The sequence below is a fragment of the Synchiropus splendidus genome, chromosome 3, assembly GCF_027744825.2.
Source record: "Synchiropus splendidus isolate RoL2022-P1 chromosome 3, RoL_Sspl_1.0, whole genome shotgun sequence".
NCBI classification, from domain to species: Eukaryota; Metazoa; Chordata; class Actinopteri; order Syngnathiformes; family Callionymidae; genus Synchiropus; species Synchiropus splendidus.
Genome location: NC_071336.1, coordinates 3762108 through 3782992, shown reverse-complemented (window position 1 = coordinate 3782992; position 20885 = coordinate 3762108). Strand labels below are relative to the sequence as shown.

Sequence of the window (20885 nt, the reverse complement as noted above, 5' to 3'; positions counted from 1 at the left end):
AAGAATGAAGACGGTTGAGAACTATCGGACCCGGTGTGATTCAATTCAGAAACGTGTGTTACACAATAGAGTGACAGTGTACACACAACAATGGCGACGAGGATGCCGGAGTTTTGAAAAACTTCAGACTGAAAAGCACGGTGCAAGTTGGCTGTTCAGGTAATCATTTAACATGGAAAAGTCTACAATTCAGCCATTTGCCTGCTACTCGGACCTCGACGGAGACGTTGGCTAATGTCGTTCCACCTTCATGCAGATGGAAAAGGATTAATCATCACAGATAAGGATGTCACAGATGTACAGGATGTGTTCATGGCGTTACAGAACACTGGAGCGCCGATGGATCACGAGGCAGCTGTGGAAGCGTTGAACAGGTACTTTGTGCCACAAGTAAACACTGCGTTTGCCCGTCAGACATTCTACAAGTTGCATCAAAAAGAAGCTGGCAGGCATGTCTTGCAATGGCGAAAGGAAGGCTACTGAGACAGTTCATCAAGGTGCTCAAAAAGGAGGGAAATTCAAGAAACCCAGTGGAAGAATGAGAAACAGAAGAGGATATTAAAGACAAGAAGTGCATCAGCTGTGGATACACTGATCACATGGGGAAAAACCCAAAATGCCCAGCACGTAGACAAACTTGTTCTAAGTGTAAGGGCAAGGATCACTTTTCAAAAATGTGTCGCACTAAAAGACACTCAGACAAATTTGCATTTGTTGTAAAAGGCAGTGAAATGCCAGAAAAACTTCAGTGGGTGGTGTCAGTTTGGAAATGTTAGTCGATTCTGGTGCTACAAGTAATGTGATGGGGGAAAATGTATGGGAAAAACTGAAAAGTGAGAAGATAAAGTGTTACTCATATGTACATAAAGTGAAGAAGAATTTATATTTGTACTCATCTAATCAAGCACTACCAGTTATAGGAGCATTTAAATGTGAGATCACTGTTGGGAACAAAAGAAAAGGGGAACCTCTTCTGGGCAAAAAGACAGCTCTCGACTTAGGAGTGCTCAAAATAGGTGAAAATGTTTCAGTGATCACAGACAGGAAACTTGATCTTGACTAAAACATCCAAAAGTGTTTAAAGGGGTCGGAAAATTAAACACTAAACAGATTAGTTTGTATATTGACCCAAAAGTAAAACCAGTGGCTCAGCCATTCCGACGGATACCTTTCAATCTCCGAGAGTCAGTGGAGAGGAAAATAAATGAGCTTATAGACATGGACATTATTGACAAGGTCGAGGGTCCCACTCCATGGGTCAACCCGGTTGTGATAATACCAAAAGCTGATAAATATATCAGACTATGCATTGATATGCGGCAAAGCAATCATAAGGGAAAGATTCCCTATAACTACAATTGTAGAGATACTTCAAGGTTTGAATGGTTCAACTGCTTTCAGTAAACTAGACCTGAAATAGGGATATCATCAGTTGGAATTGGACCATGAATCACGAGAGATGAGTACCTTTGCTGTACACACATGCCTGTATGGACACAAACGGTTAATTTTTGGAGTATCGTCAGCAAGTGAGCAATACCAGCATGAAATAGCTAAGGCCTTAGCTGGCATTGAAGGAGTTCAAAACATTTCGGATTTCGGTAATTATACATGGTCCAGATCAAGAAATGCATGACAGACGTCTGGAGGCAGTCATGAAACAGTTGACAGAATGTGGTCTAACATTGAACCCTGACAAAGAACCATAGTGTTGCCCGATGGTCCATGGCAGAATGTAGCCATTGATTTATTAGGACCGCTTCCTTCAAAGAATTCCATATTGGTGGTCATAGACTATTATAGTCGTTATTTTGAGTGTGATATTATGACCTCAACTACAACGTAGAGAGTGTTAGATAATCTTGAATCTATTTTTAGTAGACATGGACTACCACTGACATGCAAGTCAGACAATAGACCACAATTCAGATCTGAACTGTTTAAAGAATATTGTGAACAATATGACATTCTGCATTTCAAAACAACGCCGAAATGGGCACAAGCAAATGGTGGGGTAGAATGCCAGAATGCATCACTGTTGAAAAGAATAAGAATTGCTGAAGCAGAAGATTTGGAGAGGTAAAGAAATGTATCACTGTCAGTTCAACATGCAGCAGCAGGTAAAAGTCCAGCTGATCTATTGTTCAACCAAAATGTGAGAGGAAAGTTAACAGAGTTTGGTCAGACAAGCACAACAGCATTAGATGTGCGTGACAAAGACACAGAACAAAAGGGCAAGACAACATTACATGCAGATCTCAATAGAAGACATGTTACTCAAAGGTTAATGTGTGTTACACAATAGAGTGACAGTGTACACACGACACTGCCCAGTACCTTATCGACCCCACACACATATTGGTCCATCATTCAAACCAAGACAAAAAATTCAACATCCAAATTCACATGTGGACCAGCTGCTGTTCAAGACAGGTAAGACAGACCTCATGAGGCATGGCCCCCAAATTATTCTTAAAGGTACTCCATGACAATCCCTCTGTAAATTTTAGAATTGGAGGACATGGACCAGTGTTATAATACTTTTGCAGGGGTGAGAACTATCAGCAGTCGAGACATAAATTCATTATGTGCCCCACAGCATGGATTATGGGTGACTAAAAAACATTTGTCACAAGTGCAATTTGATGCAGTCATCGTTTCTCATTTGTACACTGGAGGCATGAAGCGTGATTAGTCCAAAATCAGTCCCAAGGATATTATTGGCACTGGTTTCAAAATTAGAATACTTATCCATTCTGCTCTTCCCTCGCCTTTCTCCTTTATAAGTTATTTCAGTTAAATTATTTCAAATATTCTATCCATTCATGAGGCTGTGTGTGGTCTCGCCGCCGTCTCTATTACTCTCTTAACAAGAGCGACAACTAGTGCGCTTTTCTGGTAGTGCAGTTCATTCTCTTCGCAGTTCGACGTGTTAAAGAGAGGATGGAACACACACACTGACAAAACCAGAGGCTGTTCCGAGTCATTGTTGTCTTTTTGTGTGGATCCAGCTATCCATTCACCTAAACAAGGCATCCTCAAGCAGTCCGCTCGTCTTTGATGAGCGGGCGTGTGTCACCGGGTATATAAAGAATACCCAGGTGCTTCGTCTCTTCCCTCCCCACGGTGACCCTGACAAATCATCCCACTCATTGGTAGAGGACGTTCTCTCGCGTCTTCTCTTATCACTGGCGCAAATCATTGGATGAAGCCAGATTGCTCGTGTTACGTCAGAAGGCAATGGGGCGGGGTGTGGGGTTATTACAGTGACGCCATCGTGTCCCTCCGTCTGTCCTGGTCTCTCATCCTTTCGACCATCGGTGAATCAAATCAATACCAGGAAGCCTTCTCATTTGCAGGACTTGGGCAAAACACGTGGACGATCCGCGACTCATTTCATTCGGGGGGAACACCATCTCCATCATCCCAATTTTCACCACCACCATTATCATGTCTGCCATCAAACAGGATGACCGCAAAGGCTCAAGTGACTGGCGGGAGTTTTTCTGGAACCCGCGGACCCACGAGCTGCTTGGCCGAACAGCTGCAAGCTGGGGTAAGTCCTAAGCCCTTATAATATATGCTTCTATTCACGATCGGACTCACATATATATATATATATATATATATATATATATATATATATATATATATATATATATATATATATATATATATATATATATATATATATATATATATATTCATCAACTACCATATCATTATCATATCATGACATATAACAACAACCAAAATGCTGGCTCAAGACTATGTTGCTTTCAAATCAGTGTTGCACATCAGCGTGCACTTTTAAGTCATCGCAGGCATTTGCGCTTGCTAATTGCTCACGTGTGGGATGTAAACGTCACAAGTGACCCCAAAGGAATGTGTGTACGCTATCTATAGAGTCGCCGTGACGCGCTGCACATTTCCATGGTCATTTCACTATTGATATATCTGAAAAAGATTGGAAAAAGTGAAAAAGGCCACTTGTACTTGAACCCCTGAGTCTGTGGTGTAGTCAACCCTATGCGCAGGGAGGAGGATGTGATCAGTATGCTGTACTCCTGTTGTGTGTGTGAAGATTACAGAGATTCAGTATTCGCACACACACCTGACGTGTTTAACCACATCAACACAGTATCCAATGAAACTCACTCCCGGATTTCACCACAGCTTTTCTTCATTGTTAACATTGTTATTATCCATTTCAGTATTTTCTCTGACTTTCCCCCCTAGTTCCTAACATTTTCATGTTTTCCACGACCATCGTTATGTGTCCTTACTTTGTCCTGGTATTCATTCATTTCATCATATCAACGTCTTCACGTGCTCGTCTCTCGTGCTCTCTTCTCTGAGCTATATGCCCTCTTCACTTTAACCAATATAGTTGAAATTCATGGGTTTGTTTTTTTTTGGAATTGAAATGGGCACTTTTGGAACAAACCCATCCTCACTCCTGTGGTGTAAAAATATTGACATTGGGAAACAGCACTTTTGTGTCTGATGGTGACACCAATGTCAGTCTTCCACTTTTTTTTTTTCTCGCATTCTCACCCAAGATATTCCATTATCGGCAGAATATCAGCCAGATTGTCTTGTTTTTTATTTGGTTATCCTAAACTGACAACCAAAGACATTATTCCTACTTCAAACACAATTTCAATGATTAAAAGCTTGGTGTATAGGATTGCGTGGTATATATTTTAAAAAATAGTTTGCGTCCAGTGTCTTGTCTTTTGGCCCGGAGTTGCTTTAGTGTTTCAGTAAAGCACCATAGATTGAACATAGATTGTTCATAAATGGGACAAATGTTTTCAATCACACAATGGATTTAATGGATTGTTATGAAAGACAGAGAGACAGGCAGATACTTGCATTTATTTGTGTATACATAAACCAGCTTCACAACAGATCTGTAGGCAGATTACCCCCTCCCCCTCCATTCATCCTCAACTAGGTCATTGGCAGGCAAGCGAGGCATAACAGGGAAAGATTATAACCCAAGAAGGGGGAGGAGAGTATGCAAAAACAGCTAAAGAATAAATACATAAAATGCCATCTGTGCAAGCAAAAATCCAAAGAAAGATATAAAAATAGATAACTACATAAAATCAACAACAATGTGGGCATTAGAGATGGATGCTGTGTCAGTCAGGCACTATGACTACTTTTGACTGCTGTCTAACCTCTAACCTCTGCTTCCCCAACAGGACTGATTCTGCTCTTCTACTTGGTGTTTTACTTGTTCCTCGCTGGGATGTTTGCTATCACCATGTACATCATGATGCTGTCATTAGATGATTTCAAACCGACCTGGCAGGACCGCTTGGAGACCCCTGGTCAGTAAATCAGACTCAGAAAGCAAAAGCACCAGGAAAGGAAACCCTTTCTGGTGGACTGTACACATAGCTCCAATATGCATTACATCTTTGTATGGGACAACACTTGCATATGACGCATTGATGCAACATGAGGAAGACAGTGTACAGCTAGTATAACAATGCGAAGAACAATAATAATAATAATATTCAGGTCTTTAGAATAACACACATTATGCAAGTAAATTAAATAAAGCACACAAAGTACTATTTACCCTGCTTCAAAACAAATAATGTACTGCCATATATATACATTTCAGAATAACACCACCAGCTATAGACACATCTGTAGTGCAGGTAGTTGCCTTTCAAATGCCTGTTGTATCGTTGTATCAGAGTTCAATATCGATAAGCAGCTGCCAGTATCACTGTATCTGATGCTACACATCCTCTCTATTTCGTGAGTAGTGATGTCATGACAACAGCAAAGTTGCTGCATCAAATTCAACTACTAGAAACAATGCCTTTATGATACTGATATAAATATACATTTATGTAATATTTTTGTTCTATCAACTACATATACTGTATTTCAGAATCAGAATCAGAATCAAATTTATTGCCATGATCAGTGGGGAGCCCACCAACGGAGGTGCCGACTAATAAATATTGAAATATAAATGCCACAGTGTCATCCATTGACAGAAACAGAAAGGTCCATAAACAGGAAATGACATGACAAACCGACAACACAGACCTTAATATATCCATTCATTTTAATTGATAAATCAAGTTTTTCACATTCTCACCAAGTTTACCCTGTTATGCAGAGTTCAGCAGAGAGGCATTGTTTACTTCAGAGGAGTGATTGCTTAAGTATTGGTAAATCACTGTCATGAAACAGTTTGTGTTTGTGTTTTAGGGGTGATGATTCGCCCAAAGGGGAACCAGCTAGAGATCATCTACTCCCTGTCAGACAACAAGAGCTGGTCCGACTTTGTCCAGAACCTTGATGCCTTCTTGTCTCGTAAGACCCTTCTTCATTGACACCTGCATTTGTGTGTTATCGGCCCTTGAATTTGCAATGGTCCTGCCTTTCTGTCTCTAGCATACAACAACAGCTACCAGCTTCAGACCAATGATGACTGTCCTCGAGATCAGTACTTCATTCAAGAGGACAGTGGAGAGGTAGACCTGTGTCTTGCATTTACCTGTCCACCATGCATTATTCAACGTCTCATCCATCGAAGTATGTGTCTCAGTATACCCAAAATGTATCTGTCACACCTTTTCTTCCACCAATTTACCTTTCTTCTATCTCAAAAGGGCCCTAGACAACAAAGTAATGTGTGACATTAAAATAAATGAATAATAAAATAGTTTCTAATATAGCTGAAGGCTTCTGATTATGAAAGCCATTTCAAAGTATTTTCATTCATTGTTCAAAATGTGAAGATACTCTGAACATACAGTATACACGGGATGTATATATAAGATGGTATTTAAATATTTAAGCATATAGCATGTAGCCTATAATCTTTATAGCACTGTTTCATATTGAAGAAAGTTGTTTTGAAGGACAGTAATCAAGAGCAGAAACCCGGGGAATGGTTACGTTGAGCGGTGTGGCAGACAGCTAGCTGTGACGAATGTGGCCTCTCACCGAGGGAACAGCAGCTCATTTTCCAGAGAAGGAAAAATAATGGGGATTAGGACTGAACCTGTGAGGTGAAATCACAAATTTTCAGACAAATAAAAAAGACAAATAAATACATACATACATTGTCAGCTAACCACTGCTTAGTCCTGTTCAGGTAGCTATCCCAGTGGTCATTGGACAAGAGGCTGGACAGGTCGCCAGTTGCTGGTCCATAACAGGGCACACGCACAAGCACACATAGGGGCAATTTAGAGGGTCCAGTTAATCTATTGAGCATGTCTTTGGACTGGGGGAGGAAACCGGAGAACCCAGAAAAAACCCATACACAAACATCAAACTCCATTAAGAAAGGCCACTGGTCTGACCCGGGAATTGAATCTGCAACTTGCTTGCTGCAAGCCGAGAGTGCTTAACCACTTGGCTTCTTTAGCAATGAATTCTTTTTCCTGTTCTAAGTGTCTTTCCAAGTTTGTAAATGTGTTTTCAGAGTTCGTGAATTTGTTTTCAGAGTTTGTAAATGTGTTTCGAGTGTATGCAAATTTTCAGAAGAATCGTTCAAAAAGGGAGGGGACCAAATTACGGACACGATCAGAAAGTGGTTGCTAGAATGTTTCACTTGTGCCAATTTGTTTGGGATCACCATTGGGAGTCGACTACATGCAGAAAGACTAAAGTTAAAACTAATTTACAAACTCTGAAAACACATTTACAAACTCCGATGACACATTTACAAACTTGGAAATACACTGAAAATCTGAGGAAAAATGTTAAATTGTGCTAAAAAGTTTGCAATTTTGTTTAAAATGTCCTTTAACTGATAAAAAAAATTCAATCACTTAATGCAAATTAAACAAACATGTTGGCAATTTAAAACAAAACTGACATAGGTGTCATCTTAGGTGTCTCTTCGTAGCACCTCTCTGACACTGTTTGCCAGTGTTCCTGAGAACCTCTTTTTAACCATTTACCTTGATCTTAATTTTGTTTCTGCCTCATTCCTAGGTGAGGAACAATCCAAAACGTTCCTGTCAATTCAACCGTACCACTTTAAAGGAATGCTCAGGCATCTCTGATGACTCCTATGGTTACAGCAAAGGTCAACCTTGCATCATCATCAAGCTTAATCGGGTATGTTGACCTCTGATACATCTCACCTTAACGAAATATTTTCCCTTGGTAGTGAAAAGCTATTCTTGCTGTTATTTCTTACTAAATGAATAAACATGTTTAAAGTTTTAATCATACACTCAGGGACACTGTACACCAAACACAACAATGGATAAATTAGATTAGATAGCCATTATCAAGATAGAATGACAGACAATTATTAACTATTAACAAAATGCAGAAGAATTCAAATAAGACATCACTCTTCTTTAAATCATGTAGATTTTTAGATCTTCACATTAACCATTGTATCAAAATCACAATTGTCTGTGGTACTTTTTCACAGGTCGGTAAAAGTGCCACAACATAGTATGAGAATGACTGCAGTTACATGACAGCTCAGGAAAATGAATTATTGCGTTAGTCCGGCTTTTAAAATGCAGTCCAACTACTGGAAAGAAATAAACATTTCTCTGAGTCGGACTACACAACCTGGATAATTGGCAATGAACGGACTGGTTGATGCGTGCAAGTTTCGACTATTCAGCGGAAGTAGACAAACTCTTCAAGGAATCATGGTATAATGATGTATAATAACCTTCCATACAATCAAGAAGCCATGTTTGTAACTTGATGCCCATGTATGTTCCTCGGTCTTAACCAATGTCTGCGGGGAACACAAACCTGATATCAGCTCTGTTTTGTAACTCACAACGACGACTGTCTTCAACTTCCTTCACCTTGGTCGTTTTGATCCTTAGTTTTCAAGAAGATATTAACAGGTGACTTGTTTAAAGAGACATTACCTCCATTTTTAGTTGAGGCTCATGCCAGTGATCAAGTTACCACTCTTTAGATACTCCACATCTATCATTCTTGTCTCCAGATTACTATATAGTTATATAATACTTTTATTCAGAAACTCGTGAGTTTAATTCCAAAACCTGCTGAAGGTTTATGATGATGACAGCTCCATGACGGCGTTGAACCATCACTGTGATGCATTGATTCTGGATCTCTGAAGTTAATCAGTACTAGTTAATCAGTCAGTACAATCACTGTCTACACAGTTCAATATAACAGTCTGAAATAGCTCCTTGCTACCTCTCAGCTTCGATTGCTCTTCCTCTGTGGCAAGGGTGTCAAACTGACCTGCAAAAGGGCCGCAGTGGGTGCAGGTTTTTGTTCCAGACCTGAAAGCACCAACAGGTGAACCAATCAGGTGTCAGCTGAAACAAACAGCACCAGACTGACTATCAACCCATTACAGTCTTCAGACACCTGGTTGGTGAGTAGGTGTCCTCTTGATTGGTTGGAACAAAAGCCTGCACCCACTGTGGCCCTTTGAGGACCGGTTTGACACCTCTGCTCTATGGTCATAGGAACCGGAAGGACTGAAGAGCTCTTATGGGGGTGAAATACTCATAGTTCGAATTTAAATGCACTGCATGCAAACCAGAGACCATGAGGCAAGCAGACTCAGCGGCTTAATCAAGCTATCGCTATAGTCAAGTTATTATAGTCAAGCTACGCAATGCAGCCGTAAGGGGGGCAAGCCAGTTTCTTCTTACTCCGGTCCGGAGCCCGGATAAATGCAGGGGGGTTGTGTCTGGAAGCATCTGACGTAAAAACTTAAAGATGCGGATCAGACAAATGAATCTCATTCCGGATCGGCCATCAGTGCAGCTGCGGGAAAGGAGAGGGAGGAGGCGTGCCAAGAGACAGAAGGAGAAGAGGAAAGACAAGAGAATAAGGATTGAGAGTAGGGACTGTGTGAACTATGACAGGGAAATCTAGAGACTTGGCTGACATGATGCAGAGGAGGAAGGTGGATATTCGATGTGTTCAGGGGACCAAGTGGAAAGGTAGCAAGGTTAGAAGCTTAGTAGCAGGGTTTAAACTGTTCATCATGTAGATGGCAAGAGGAATGGAGTGGCGGTCATCTTGAAGGTGGAGTTTGTCAGGAATGTTCTAGATGAGGTTAGGGTGATCAGAGATAGAGAGGGAAATGTTTTGACTGATAACAGATGTGTGTTGGGAAGATGGTAAGAGTACTTTGAAGAGCTAATAAATGAGTAAAATGGGCGAGAACAAAGAGTAGAAGGAATGGCCATCGTATATCAGGACGTAGGAAAGATTAGTAAGGTTGAAGTGAGAAGGGCATTGAAGAGCATGAAGAGTGGAAAGGCAGTGGGACCTGATGATATACCTGTGGAGGTGTGGAAGTGTTTAGGGTGGCAGTAGACTTATTGAAGTGTGCAGTTGCCCATCTTCAAGAACAAGGGAGATGTCCAGAGTTCAGGATCGCTTCGCCCCACCCGGCACAAACCATGTGAAATAAAATGAAAGACAATAAGTGGCTGCCTGAGGTTAGGTGCCTCTGGTCGCTCTGCCGCTTGCGCGCGCGAGAGAGAAGAGAGAGGTAAACAGGTGGGGTCTGCGAAGTCCGCCCGGGGGACTCAACTCGGCGGGTTACTGGTCGCCGCTGCACGCATTGGGGGGTTACCAGCAGGCGACGAGGCTCCCTGTTTGAGCGCACTTCCTCCTGGCGGTGTGCCGCGACCAGCTCTGGTGTCGGCCTGGAATGGTTCACAGGTGGAGGTGGGATCCCAGGGACAGCTTTTCAAGCCGTCTTGGGTGCACCGGCTAGGTGGAGCGTGAGCGCGTGTGATAAGACCTGAAAGATGGTGAACTATGCCTGGGCAGTGCGAAGCCAGAGGAAACTCTGGTGGAGGCCCGCAGCAATCCTGGCGTGCAAAACGGTCATCTGACCTGGGAATAGGGGCGAAAGACTAATCGAACCATCTCATAGCTGGTATCCCCCAGAAGTATCCCCCTGGACCGCTGGCATTCCCAGGTACCTGAAGGTGATAAAATTGTTTTGGATCACTGTTACACATCACTGCACAATGCTTGTAATGCCCTCCCTCCAGCGGCACTGAGACTCTTAGACACAACAAGACGAACACCATCACTGATGAGCCACGCTCCTGATGCAGTGCTCACTCAGTTCAGTTTAATAAAAAATAAATACTGCATTTAGAGCACCACCACCGAGCACAGAGAGTTTTCGGTGCTCATGAAAGTGAGACAGCTGGTTCCTCAGCAGCAGGCTGTTAGTGCAGCTTCCGCATAGCAACAACATCGCCGGTCGCCAATACAATAATCTGATTTTCTGAGCCGTCATGTCAACATGCTCAAAGATTGTTTAAGGTAACTCAGGATGAGGAGCAGAGAGCAGGGGGCCCATCCTGACCTTGCAAGAAAGTACACAGTAGTTTGCAATCATATTACTCCAGCCTAGCCATCCAAAACAAATGGCTAAACTTAAACATGACTCATAAATAATCTTAAACACAGTTATAATGACAAAGTTATTTTGAAGTTTCAATCCTCAAACTCAGGCTTCATCTTGTGGGACTGGCAAAAATGCCCATCCTTAAAGTATAGGTTTACGCACACGTTTGTCGCACCATCTTTGCGGGGTCCACTCATTAACACATTGGCTAAACTTAACCAGATCTCTGAACCAAACTTAAGCCTAGTTATAATGACCTTGTTGTTTTGAAGTTTTCATCCTCAACTTGAGGCTTAACCTTGTGGGGACCAGCAAAAGGGCTGCATAAAGTCATAAGGGCCCCACAAAGAAGTGTTTTCCCTGAAAGTGGTCCTCACAATGACAGATATGCTTAGACACATACATTATGTTTTTATGTTTGTGGGGACCATAAATTGATATAAAACTTTCCCCAGACTCTCACCCGAAAGCTACCTATCCACAACAAATGGCTAACCTCAACTAGGAGCTAAACCAAGCTTAAATTCAATTATAATGAGTTATTTTTAAGTTTTATTCCTCAAATTGAGGCTTAAACTTGTGTGTTTCCAAGAATTGGTCTCCACAAATAACCTATACGTGGGCACACACACGGACATGCACACATCTACTCACTCACACAGTAAAAATAAAGCCATGGCTCTATTGTAATTCTAAAAGCCTGTGAAATTACTGCTCATGTTCAGACCTATTTAAGAATAATTTTGCTTCCATATGGTACATAAAAGAGCGCTTCCCTACATGCAAATATTTTTAACACACTTTCATCTTTTTAGGTTATTGGTATGTTGCCAGGGAAAGAGCGCCAGTCGCCTTTTGTCTCTTGCAGTGCAAAGGTAAGTCTCTGGTTGTGTCTTTTTGTTGGTGAGTCTTTCGTCTGTTTATTCCTGCCTGACTTCATGCCCATGATCTTTAATATGTTCACAGAAAGAAGACAGTGATAAAATAGGACAGCTGGCTTATTATCCCCCTGATGGCGCTTTCAACCTCATGTATTTCCCATATTATGGAAAAAGAGCTCAGGTAACCAAAATTTGAGCACAAGCGGATTCAAAAAAATAATACAAAAGCATGTACAAAATGATGTGTGATTGGATACTCATCCCGTCATTTCAGGACTAACCGCTACACGTTTTTCACTCTCGGAAGCCTGTGGCTTAAACATATGAGGCTATTTATGGGCAAACTAGCTTCAGAGCAATGAAACCACAGATGTTTGGTGAAATTCCAGCGCGTATCTCGCTGTTCTCTGCCCCTGAATTTCCCCGGCATCTACAGCGGCGAGATAACTAGGCGGAGAAAGTTTGACACTTCCAATCAGGTGGCCACCGTAGGCTTAGCACTTGGTGAGTGCAAACGTTTGAGATATTTACCGTATTTTCCGGACTTTAAGCCGCAACTTTTTTCTCACGGTCTGAACCCTGCAGTTTATGATATATAATATATGGATTTTGACAAGCGATATTTAAAACTCCAGCAGATGGAGCACAGAGAGTTTTCTGGTGCTCATGAAAGTGAAACTGTTGGAAGCAGCTGTCACTCGCGGACACTGAGCGGTCTCAAGGCGAAGCATATTGCCTAAAAAATTATCATTAACTTTGTTCACATTTAACAAGGTAATAACGGGGCGCACTGGTGCAGCAGTGTGATTCTACTCTAACGTGTTTCTTGAGCCACTGTCGGCAAACTGTGGCCGTCTATATTTATGTTTGGTGGTGGGGGATTTGCGGGGGGCGACATGAACTTGACCGGAGGCCTAGGTGTAAAATGCATGTCAACACAAGCGAGTCAGGTTTTGGCCACGGACCTGATCCTGGCTGGAGACCTGCACTTTGTCTCGGGATACTCTCAGTGGGTGGTGAGCTTCTCGCCTCAGGTGACTCAGCGCTAGATGCCGGAAACTGCGTGTAAAGCGCGACTCCACACAAACATGATAAATGCTGGGCAGAAAAGAGTCTGATCGCCGTCTAGGTGAACAGCACTGTTCAAAAACAACTTCTCAAACTCGTTGAACACTGAGGTGTGCAGTGAGTAGTGAGCAATATAGCCACCCAATGACCTTAAATTCAACAGTTTCCTCCTTACTAATCATCATGATATTTGTTCTTTTTTTGTTATTTTATGATTTTTTTTTCCCCATCTATTCTTTTATGAGATATATAGTATGCATATGATCAGTAGTGTTCATTTATAAACTCAGATACTTTGGGTTTATGCTATAAAACCAAAATAAACAATAGGGGAATTAAATCCTTGTATAATTCGTTCATTTGTCTTTCAAAATAAAACAAAAACTACAAAAATGAAATAATAACTTGCTTTTTCAATGTTTGTATCAAGAACCAAAACAAAAACAAGATAAACTAATTGTCCATTTTCCGATTTTGTGCACAATTGGAAAATGGACAAAACGGATAACGGTGTGATTGATACTTTCTCATAGTTCTATTTGATGTTGGCCGATTCACCCGGAAGTGAAACTTTCAGAAACGCGACAGCTCAACAGACTACCTTACATTGTCCGGAAGTTTAGGCGCATGCACGAGTTCTTCCGTGTGCCGTTGAAGATCACCATTAAAAGAGCGACATGGCTGGAATGGTCGATAACGCCAACATAGTTTTTCAACTTTTTGAGGAGGGAAGAACGCATGCCGAAATTGCCAGCGCACGTCGACCAATGGGTGTACTACGATGCTCCGAAATGTCAGTCAGAAGATTCTGTAATCGGCACCAGCTCAGACGAAAAGGACATTTTTTCTGATGCAGAATTGGAAGTGCCAGTCATTTCCTCAATTGATAAAGTAAGTGTTATTTCATTTTTAGCAGGTCCCTGGAGAAGACAAGTTCCGGTGCGCTATTGTCTGTATTTAACTGTTAAACTGCCCAACAACGTAAACTGTTACTGTAGCTCGTAACGATCCAAACGTGACCTTAATTTAACTGACAATAAGTCACGTCATTCCAAAATGTGATGCACAGAATTTGGCAATTGAAACCAAAACATAAGTCACTCCTTTCAGTCAGACGTCGTTGTTGTTTGTCCAAAGAAAACGTTGATTTATGTCTCAAATTGGAATCATTCATCTATTAATCATTTGAAAAACAAACTACCATGGCGACAGGCACAATAGTGCTACTGCGAGTGCCTACAACGCAACTACAACAACACTTAATCACTTACTGGACGTAGTTCATTCCTAGATGTATGTACAGTACATTACTGTAAATCGGCATCATAGGGTGATCCTGGGGTCGTGATGATTGGGCCCTCTCCTCCCTCTGACTTGGTGGCCTTAGTGTCTCGTTTCCGCAGACTTTCCAGAGCTCCATCCCTCTGCACCAACCACTATTTAATGTCGTTATGTGTTTTGAACATACCAAAACAGGTATGTTACTATGTAAAGCCCTTTCTGACAAATTGTAAAAATGGGCTATACAAATCAATGACCTTACCCTATTGCCCAGGGTGCAGTGTTTTTTTTTTCAGCCCACCATTAAAATGCAGATTAAAGTACATTCATACAATATCTAGTCTTATTTAATAAACCCTTTTATATTTTGTAAACAAGGTTAGATACGGGCACAAAATAATCAATTTTCCATTTTTATACAAGTAATTACCATTTTGTTATGTACGTAATACATCTGCTATATAGACACATTTGAAAGCTATGAGCTTGATTTTCAATTTCAATTACATAACAAAACATTTTTGTCTTCACAGACAGGTCCGTCATATGGACAAAAATTTATGACTGGATATTTGTTGTCAATGCGTTTAAGAGCAGGACAATGTCAAGTAGGAAGTGGATTTTGATCTACTAGTTATAACGTACATCCAACAATAAAAAGTTACTTTGAAGGCTAACAAAAAATGTATTAATAGTCAAAAATGCATGTTTTATCCCAAAATCTGAAAGACTTTGCAAGCAATAAAAATACATTTTAAAACACAATTACATTAAGAAACACCAATCATCAATTGACAAATGCCCTTCAACTTGTCTTTTATTGCAGCCACTATCATCAACAATTCCTCCCAAAAACGGTTGTTACAAGGTGTTCTTTGGTGGTTTCTATAGGTAGAACATGTAACATGGGCCTAGTTTTACAATGAGTTCCTTCCTGACTTGGGTCTCATCCTTTGGCTCTGATCCATTTTCATCAGTGGTAGGCTGACTTTATACAGAGCAGCTGTTTGGAGAGAGGATCCCTGACATTTCTCTTCTTTTTGACTCTGTGGTGAACAATGACCACAGTATCAGTTTCAAGAAGCATTGTTGCATCGTTGTACCTGATCCATGTGACTGGAAGGCATGCAGATTGTTAGCACTGTATGTACTTCACCTTAATGGATTATGGTGGGTTTATTTAGTGAGCTCGATTATAAATAAATGTCAAGTTTACAACACTGCATATTTCTTAATTTGACAAAATCATGACAAGTATAAAAACCACATAAACAAAGGGCTGACTGCCACAATAACTATAATAACTGCCACAATAACTTAAATGAACTAAGGTTGTCCAAAAACAGTTAAAAAATAAATTAATTGTGGTAAGTAGATAAAAGATGCATACAATTCACATTATTTAGAGATGTACTGTATAAGAACCAGGATAGAGAGAGCAGTGTACGTCACAGTCCATGTTGATTGAAAATGTAAAAGTACCAACCTTTACAGACGAGACTGCTAAAGATCTCTCTTAGAGAGGCTGTTTCGGCTTCTGACAGAGACAGGGTTGCCCTCAGTGTGAAACATCCAAACCCACTGAGATCTTTTAGAATCTGTGAAACTTCCTTCAATCCTTGGGCTGCCTCCACAACATCTTCAATGTCTGCTACAACCTCTTGAAGGCCAGTATCTTCTGTGCAACTGAAAAACATTTTAATTCAATGTTTAACATAGACAGACAATCACGACAAGCACCAGTCAGGAAATTCATTTAGGGATAAAAAAACAAACAAAAAAACAACAACAACAAAAAACAAATATAAAACAAACCACAAGATGTCTTTACCAGAATTGGGACCCTTTGTGGACATCTTATGAAGGCCACAGAAACGTCGACCAAAAAAAGTCAAATAGTCTTCACTGAGCCGCCTTCTCTTATTAACCTGGAGCAGATCCCTTTGAGCTTCAGGTACTGTAAACACTTTTTTGCTTCCAGTATGCTGATCCTGACAAGAATAAATAGAATTAGTCATTGTTATAATAACAGTTTTATTTTTCGTTTCAACCATCTATAATCTGCCTTATGGATTAATTATATCTTAAAGGTGGGTTCTTTTTTGTTTTATTTTTTTCTAAGCAGATGTGCTATTACATACATACATACATACTGATTATGCAGCTATTATAAAAAGAATGTCCATTCATACAAATATCACTCAGGTGTATACACCTCATTCAGTTATTAAGAATGTGAACTGTGTGAAGGAAATATCCCATTTACACAGCGATAATTAGAACAAAAACAATAACTTCATTATACTTACCTCTTGTTCCTTCCAAATCTATGATTTTATTCTCCTGACTATCCTGTTCTCTGAGGGCTTCTTTCACCTTGCACCCTGCTCTCCAGCTTGGACCTAGTAGTATTTAGGATAGAGAAGCTTAAACGCTGCTCATATTGGTCTACTTACATTTGAACGCGCATTTTAACCTAAACTCTATAACTGTCCCCACATTTTTGTACACACGTAAATATTTCCAGTCGCCTTTAGAATGGTTATTATTCAAATGTAATTAGTGTAATGTGCCCCTGATTTTAATCTCTTCAATATAATACGATTTATGGTTTTAGCTGTGAGCGCATAAGATGAGGATAATGAAAGGCTATGGTTGCACAAGAATCTTTTACACTCATACTCAACATTATGGTTCGGCAACGTAGTGACTACTAGAGCAATCAACAACGTATATAACTTATTATAACTATAAGTTGGATTGAGGGGAGGTGTTTTGGTAGCACAATTTATAATAACCCAATAACGCCAACTCATTACTGGCATCATGCTAACCAGCGAAACTTTGACGTAAACTTGCTTCTCAAAAGTTAACAGACCACCCAATTTCAAGCAAAAACAACTTACCTGGGAAATGACACCTATTTTCTCCGTACTCATGTCTTTTGGCCTTAATGTGACCCCTTTTCCCTCCCTAAACAGCACAAATGTGTTCTCGTTCTTCTTGATTATCTTAATCACTAAGCGGTTGCCGCTGTTGCGTTCTCATGTTTCTGAAATGTTCACTTCCGGGTGATTCAGCCAACATCAAATCGAACTACGAAAAGTAATCACCCTGTTATCCGTTTTGTCCATTTTCCATTTGTGCACAAAATCGGAAAGCGGACAAACGATTCGTTTTCCATTTTTCCCCTTTGGTTCTTGAAACAAACATTGTAAAAACAAGTTGTCATTTCGTTTTTGTAGTTTTGGTTTTATTTTGAAAAACAAATGAAGGATTAAATAATAATTTGATCATTTGTTTGTTGTCGATGGTGCATCGACAACATGGTGTATCAAACGCCGGCTATGACTGTCGCCTGAGCGCTTCGTGTAGCATGTAATTTACTGAACGCTGCTTTTGTGCAATGCTACCGCAGCACAGTCTGGGGATGTATCTGCATTTAAGGGGTTTCCCACAGAGCCCTTAACACTTGGTTTTGAGGGCTAAGTTTGAGGGTAAAAGATTGAGTACTGAGCTTGAGAGTTAAGGACTGAGGATTAAGAGAGGAAGTGGACATCACCCTCAGTCATACAGGCATGGAATAAATCTTGAAATGGATTCAAATATGAAAGACATATTCATCTCTTAGGCCTAATCCTTTTTGATCGCAGACTTCAAATATAACGTTTTAGATATCAGCCAAAATGATGTTATTTGCAGCATTATGTGTAGAGCTCTGTGTAAACACTGATTAGGATAATAGTTTGGATAAATTTGGCAATGGTATAATATATATTGGTGTCATGACACAATTTTACGAATGCAACCTGTATTTTGTATGTGACCCTAATACTGGCAAATGTCTGTCCAGGTGAACTACACTCAACCACTGGTGGCTGTCAAGTTTTTGAATGCCTCTCTAAACTCAGACATCAACGTGGAGTGCAAACTAACATCCAACACTCTACTCGCTGGCAGCGAGAGAGACAAGTTTGCTGGAAGAGTTTCCTTCAAATTACGAATCAATGACAAGTGAAGTCGTGGTGACAACACATGCATGTTGATGTTACACTTGTGTCTATGAAGAATGTCTTGACCTTTGTTTGCTTAATGTTATGTGACACTTCCTATAATTTATTTCTCATTAGACAATGTGTAAACATATCGTGTATTGCAAACATTTTACGTGTCAAGAACCTTTTAAGTCCCTCATCTGCATTATATGTCCCTGTGCGTGAGCCTGAGATATCATTGTCACTGCAAGACAAAGCCAAATGATTATTTATATTTCTGTGTGTAGGCATATTACGGCGTTCACTTGATTTTCGCCATTCACCAAAATGATCCATTGAGGTTATAGATAGTTATCAGAGTCAGTTGTTGCTACTTCTATTTACAACTCAAAGAAATGGTTGAGAAAACATTCTGGACTGGATGACAACGCCAAACAGAGGAGTTGAATTTGTTTAGGTTGTAGATTGTTTATTTGGTAAAATGTTTGTTTAGAGCTTACAGGCATTGTGTTGACCAGTATGCCAAGTCAACCTTGCGACATCGGTCAATCATGTTTTGATATCTCTGTGTGATCTCTGTGTGACTACCCATGTTTTTTTCCACATGCTTTTATAGCCGTTGATGTCATATCCAATTTGTTTCAGTCAGTGATGATAGATGTTTATTTATATAGCAATTCATATGAATTGCAACTTAGACAATGCTTTCACATCTTTTAATTATTAATCACTGATACACTCACAATTGCAAGCCGTTATGTAGCCTTTAGCAGAGTCAGAGGACTTGGAACGTATAATAATAATAACAATATTAATAATAATAGTAATAAATATTCACAGGAGTAATTGTGTACGCCAACATGAAATGTGAACAAAAAATCAATGGCATAAAGTCAAACATTTTCAAATGCTGATGTGGAGAGTATGCAATAAAGGAACACAATATAATAATACATGTAAGTATATGTATTATTATAGTGCATTCCTTATGTATGTACTTATTACGTTTTTGAAATGAAATTTTGAAAAGACCATGACCTACTATAAGTCAGTGAGGACATATGAGGAAAATGAAATCTCTCATTTAACTGTATGTGAATGCAAAGATGACAAGAATTCTGTATCATTGGTCTGAATTTTGTGTAAGTTGTGTTTACAACACACTTTTCTCCCTTTGTTTGTGCTGTGTTCCTCCTTTGCCAACCAAATGAATAAAAGACCAAATCTTTGTCTGAATCAAATTATGATTTTTTTAAAAAATCTTGTTGTTGACTGTCAGTAATCAGATATTTTCTCAATTTTACTCTAGCATGGAAGCAACGGATTACAAGTACTACAGTGGCTGTAATTGAGTGCATCTCTTAGTCTGCCTTTATTCTTCCCAAACTGGGGAAACTTGGGTTTTTGAGGCAGCATGCAAACATTTGGCTGATGTAAGTCTTCTAACTGAAACTTGATACTTGACAGTTCATATTTGAAACCTGACAGCGCTATTTAATCGATGGTGAATGCACAATTACATTGCAGCCAAGGGGAAGGGGACGCGCCATCCACTTCAATTTCAGAAGCAGGTTTGGCCTTCTTCTGAGACAATGTGTCATGTGTGAGGGTATGTGATCATCATCGCTCCCTGCCATTTTCCGTTCCAGATCGATGTGGTGTGCTAGATTGACGGAATTATCTTTTAAAAAAAGCCTGAACTGATAATGTAATGTAATGAGGCATAGAACGATAAAAACAATCACATTTATGTTTTGTTTTTTTTTAATCTGAAGCCCTCATCCAACTGTTACATTTTTGGAGTTCCTGACTTTCTCCTTTGACGTTGTATTCTCAACGTGATATAGTTCTTCAGCGGGAAGTTTCACTGTCTGCAAAATGATCATTGGATCTGTTTGCACCAACACCTCTGTGGTCTCTCCAGCCCCATGTTCCACTTTACAACAAAGGACTATGCAGTCTCTTAGTGACACAACTAAGACGAACGATGTCACTGAGACAGCAAAGTCGATCACAGTCACTTTTGATGAGCCACCCCCTCACCTCCCCCCTCTTCCTCTTTCTCTTGATATCATGGAGCAGGACGTGCGCACTCAGTTCAGGAGGCTGAACCTTCGGAAGGCGGCAGGTCCGGACAGAGTTTCCCCTGCCATCCTGAAGCATTGTGCTGCTGAGCCGGCTCCAGTGTTCACGGACATCTTCAATGCTTCCTTGGTGTCCTGTCATGTTCCTGCCTGCTTTAAGTCCTCCACTATCATCCCTGTTCCCAAGGAG

The 20885-nt window shown here is 40.3% G+C and overlaps 2 protein-coding genes across 2 annotated transcripts in view; both read left to right on the top strand.

Annotated features, from left to right (window-relative positions):
- sepsecs (Sep (O-phosphoserine) tRNA:Sec (selenocysteine) tRNA synthase) overlaps positions 1–20885 on the top strand; it is a 219394-nt gene that overhangs the window by 15010 nt on the left and 183499 nt on the right. The window lies entirely within an intron of this gene.
- Positions 3275–19819, top strand: LOC128756164 (sodium/potassium-transporting ATPase subunit beta-2-like). The gene is made up of 8 exons (XM_053860447.1): positions 3275–3556; positions 5214–5342; positions 6244–6348; positions 6430–6509; positions 7984–8109; positions 12202–12261; positions 12353–12448; positions 18470–19819. The coding sequence occupies exons 1-8, from the start codon at positions 3451–3453 to the stop codon at positions 18632–18634; spliced, it is 867 nt and encodes a 288-aa protein (XP_053716422.1). The 5' UTR covers positions 3275–3450; the 3' UTR covers positions 18635–19819.

Bases quoted from the DNA above. Each gene is read 5' to 3' on its own strand.
- LOC128756164 (XM_053860447.1), top strand. From the start codon at position 3,451: ATGTCTGCCATCAAACAGGATGACCGCAAAGGCTCAAGTGACTGGCGG. The intron at 5,343-6,243 runs GTCAGTAAATCA...TTTGTGTTTTAG, and splicing joins GGACCGCTTGGAGACCCCTG to GGGTGATGATTCGCCCAAAG. The intron at 6,349-6,429 runs GTAAGACCCTTC...TTCTGTCTCTAG, and splicing joins CCTTGATGCCTTCTTGTCTC to CATACAACAACAGCTACCAG.